The following is a 4,636-nucleotide window of genomic DNA, read 5'->3' as shown; positions in this document are numbered from 1 at the left end:
ATTATTTCTTCTTTCGCTCATCTCGATTTTCGTTTACAAAACCGAAAAATATGAGGGTTACTCTCCTGCTGTTTCAGACAATACGTATTATACTTTAAGGGGAGAGAGGGCACAAAGGGCTTTGTTGTTGTACTTCAACTTCCTTAGACTCCCAAGAGACTCAAGCCGATTCGACGACCGTTAGTTTGGTGTTCGATGCATCTGGTTCGAGTTTGACTTAGCAACACCTTGATGGCGGGAAAGCACATATCGTTGCGCATCAGATAACGCAGACTTCTTGAAATATTCAAGTTTCTGCAGAGATGGACTAACCAGCTCTCGGCATCAATTGTTTAAATAAATAACAATAACGATTCTTTTATCATTATAATATAGTCACTTTTCTATAGTCTAGCGCAGTGATGCGCAACCTGCGGCCCACCTGTAAATTTTTTGCTACCCGTCGTTTTATAACAGAAAATATAAAATCATATTTTTTTCCCATAGTACTTGTCACAACATCATTCCATATTATAATATTGCAGCGATATTGCAACGTTCCAAAAATATTGAAGGAAATGATGTATGTTGTATGGATTATATTTTATGTAAACATTATGTGATTTGCAAGATTTTCTCTACTTTTGAAAATGGCCCTTTGAAAACGATCTTTATGGTCTAGTTTCCCAATTTGCGAAGAATTAGAGAGACATAAGTTGAACTTCTATAAAGTTAATCACGAATTGTGAAACCGTGCCTAAAAAAAGATTGTGTATCTGATACACTGACATAATGCATATAACATCGATATGAAAAGAACGTAGAATGTAAATTGAAATCCAAGCAGGGGATTCTTAAGAAGAAAAATGTAGATATTTCTTAAAACTATTCAACTATTGTATCATTTTATTAGTTTTTTCATCTTGTCTCAATCATCGAAACTTTCTCAACATCCTTTATTAACGAGAGATTTGTGCTTATTCAAAATATTATGTTCTGTGTTTCACTTATTATTATTTTTTTTAATACAGACAGTTGGAGTAAAATACGTAATATTTTTTCATTCTTCCTGCTTCGCATCCTTTTTTTATATATTTCTTTAGGATACGTTATCGATAATATATAAAATATATTACACAGATAATGTCAGATAAATGTCAATTTCGAAACAGCTTTCTAAGATATAAATATGCATAAAACTAAACAGTTCGATAGCGCGAGTAACGGATAAAAAAATAATTACAAGAATTACAAGCTATTAAGAACTTACAGGTGTTATTATTTATTAAGATATTCGTATAATTATTAAGAAGTAATATCGTGCTTCGTAATTGCTTCTCTAATAACGTAATAATCAAGCGAAATGTAAATTTCGTTTTCTCACTTTTATTTTCTCACGTGTTGTTGAAAAAAAAAAAGCACGAAATTCTCAATTCTCTCTGTATTTTCTCGTTGTCTCTCTTTTTCTATCGTAAACTCTACCTGTAGTTGTTTTTACAGCTTCGCAATAAATATTCGGGCATCTTCGAGAGTCACGTGGTCGAAATTAAATCATTATCGATCGTGCGAATCACTGCTTCTTTCTTCTTTTTATACGCGAATATAAATTGTAAACCCGACATGCGTGGCATTGGAAATGTAATTTTGCTGAATATCGGAATATTATGTCGGTTTTTCTTGTGAAAATATCCATGATTTAACGCATAATTTTTCAATGTTTTCTCCTTGAGTGATGCACTATTTTGAGTGAAACAATTCAAATGTTTAATTAACAATCAAATTCGATTATAATCGACTATATATAATCAAATATAATAAAAAATAATTTTACTTTTCTAAATATTTATTTAGAAAAATAAAATTATTTTAATTGTATTAACTAAACATTTGAATGGAATTATTTTCCTTAACATTTGATAGCAATTACATAGATTCTTGATTAATATTTTTTTTTTCAATATACTAAAAATGTATGATAACGTGAACTATAAATTTTCTATGCTGGCAATTAAATTGTGTATCTAATTTAGTAAGAAATTAACAATATTTTGTTAGAATTGGAAAATTTTGATAATTTTATATTCAATTTTAATATTTTATTTTAATGTGCAATGTATTTAAAATATTTAATTAAATTAAAATATTCTTCAAGTTAATTTATCTTCAATCAATTTAAAATATTCTTCAGATGATATTTTATTTAAATGGAATATGACGAATCCCAGACATTGTACTACTCTATATCTTTGCAGCTCACAAATACAATTTATCACAAGCATAATTTATAGTTCTAGCAATGTCATATTTTATCCGTCATATTATAAAATTTCATTCTCATAAATTAGGTGAAGTTTAAAATTAACTTACATATGTATATCATTTTAGTAAATTCTCCGAATTAAAAAGCACTTTTTGTATAAGAAACTAAAAGAAATTTGCAGTATTGAATCATTTAAAAAAATAGAACTTTGAATGTGTAAACATCAATTTATTCACACAAACTCACACATACAACAAAAGTAATGTAACGTGAAAAAAAACTCGAGAACGTTCCATCGATCATACTCAACTTTCTTGCAGTTTTCCGGAGCTATGCGAGCTTTTTACGTAAGAACATGATAAAATTTTCTGCGTATAACAGCGACAAGACAATTACGGGCTAATAACTATCGTGAATCATACACGAAATTGAGCTCGTAATCATCACGATCGACAGGAGAGACGGAATCATTAACAATTAGAACAAGTAGTTTACAGAAATTTAATAAATTTGCCGATTTACTGAAGGACAATAATTGATCATTTAAATATTAAAAGCATTGTTATTCAGTACTTTTAGTATTCCAAATAAGTAATTAATTACTGTTGTCTTCTAATAATAAATTGTCCAGTATTTCTATTCTCGTTTCTACCGATGTAATTTAATTTCCATCTCGTTTCAACTAACTCTTCATCTTTTTCTAGTTCTAAGAATTAGAAAAAGATAAAGACTATAAATTAATTAACAAAATTAAGTTTAAAGTCGATCTTATAGCTTAGCATTTTCCAAATTGGAAAAATTAATGCAAAACTGGTGCATACTGAATGCAATTAAATGTAAATTAATTCATACTTTCAGTGTTAATAAATAATTTAACCCATTTAATTATACTTTACGTCGTCAGATAACCTTATAATCTCTTAAAAGGATCAAATTACTTATCAATGAAAATATGTAAATCATTCTGCATTCAATTCCAGTATTGCATAGTTTTCCCAGGGAAAACAAAAGTTATTACATTAGCCAGTGGAATCGAGTCTAACGGTAAGAACGCGCTTGGCAGAGGATGACGTAATTCGACGCATCGCGGAGGGATCTCGTCCCCAGACCAAGAATGAGCGATTCACGGTTTCCCTCGCGTCGATGGTCGATCCGTTGACGTCACCGGCACACGTGCGAGTTCCGTGGAACCTTGAACAAAACTTGGGCACGAGGTGGTTTCCACCGCGAGCGAATCTTTCCTCTCTCATAACCGCGCGAGCGCGCCAGTAGTTTCTAGAATTTGTTCGATGCGTTCCTCCTCGTTTCAGGAATTCCTCCCCACCCCTCTCCAGACTTCCATCGACTTCCTGTCGGAAACCGGAACCCCGTGGACAAGTAATCCCACTTTCATCCGCCCTTTCTGATCAATCGATCGATTGACACGCAACCGCGCAATATCATAAGATCATAGAAGAAAACTAAAGAATCATTTCGATAAGCTACGTACGAAGAATTCGAGAAGATTCGCGTATACTCGTGCGAATTCGCGACTCGCGTGCTTCGCGCGATGGCGCGATCGATAAGCGATTGAGCGCGCGCGACAAGCGACGCTCACAGCCATTCAGTTGACTCTGGTGGTGCGACCTGGTGCGGCCCGGGGTCGATGCCTCCCGACCAATCGCGCGCCTACGCAAACGTGCGTGAACGGAAGTCAGCGCGGTGATTCGCCAGCTGAATGAGTCTGCGCGGAAGGAACATTCCAGAAGCTTGCCGCATCGAAGTCTTTATATACAGAGGGCAGGGGCGCGGGCTCGTCACTCGCGCTGTGAATCGTGAACGAGGAATTTCTTCGTTTGTCCTACGGACAGAAATTTTACGAGGCTTTCCAAGTAATTGTAAGAGGTACGTTTCTTTTCTCTTCGATCCTCATGGTTTACTTCTTACGGACGAGAGAACGAGAAGTGTGAGAAGGCGATAATTCGTTAATATCGTTGTAATTATCATTACTTATAAATCGTCCACGTTTTTACCTTGCAGAATCCGAAGAAAATGGCGAAGGCACCCGCGGTCGGTATCGATCTTGGCACAACTTACTCCTGCGTTGGCGTCTTTCAACACGGCAAGGTCGAGATTATCGCCAACGATCAGGGCAACCGCACGACGCCAAGCTATGTGGCCTTCACGGAAACCGAACGTCTCATTGGAGACGCCGCCAAGAATCAAGTCGCCATGAACCCCAACAACACCATTTTCGGTAAGTTTCCCGCTACTTCTCTTCGTCGTGCTATGAAAGTTTTCTCCTTTATCGAATATTCTTTAATTAAGGCGCAGTTATTATTTGAAGTTTTCAATTTTTTAATTTTTCTTAATTTTATAAATCCAAATTAAATAATAAAGACTTTAAATAAATGAGGA

At 34.6% G+C, this 4,636-nt stretch overlaps 1 protein-coding gene across 1 annotated transcript in view; it reads left to right on the top strand.

Moving 5' to 3' along the window:
• The first annotated feature begins 4,022 nt into the window (after positions 1–4,022).
• The window catches only part of LOC108692975 (heat shock 70 kDa protein cognate 4), a 3,690-nt gene continuing 3,076 nt past the window's right edge, over positions 4,023–4,636 (top strand). Inside the window, exons 1-2 of the mRNA XM_018201574.1 lie at positions 4,023–4,123; positions 4,259–4,475. Coding sequence (XP_018057063.1) covers positions 4,271–4,475 — 205 coding nt within the window. The 5' untranslated portion in view covers positions 4,023–4,123; positions 4,259–4,270. The remainder of the gene's footprint in view (positions 4,124–4,258; positions 4,476–4,636) is intronic.

Source organism: Atta colombica, unplaced genomic scaffold (genome assembly GCF_001594045.1).
Source record: "Atta colombica isolate Treedump-2 unplaced genomic scaffold, Acol1.0 scaffold83, whole genome shotgun sequence".
In the NCBI taxonomy this organism is placed as follows: Eukaryota; Metazoa; Arthropoda; class Insecta; order Hymenoptera; family Formicidae; genus Atta; species Atta colombica.
Note: the sequence above shows the minus strand (reverse complement) of the source record. Positions and strands in the feature narration are given on the sequence as shown.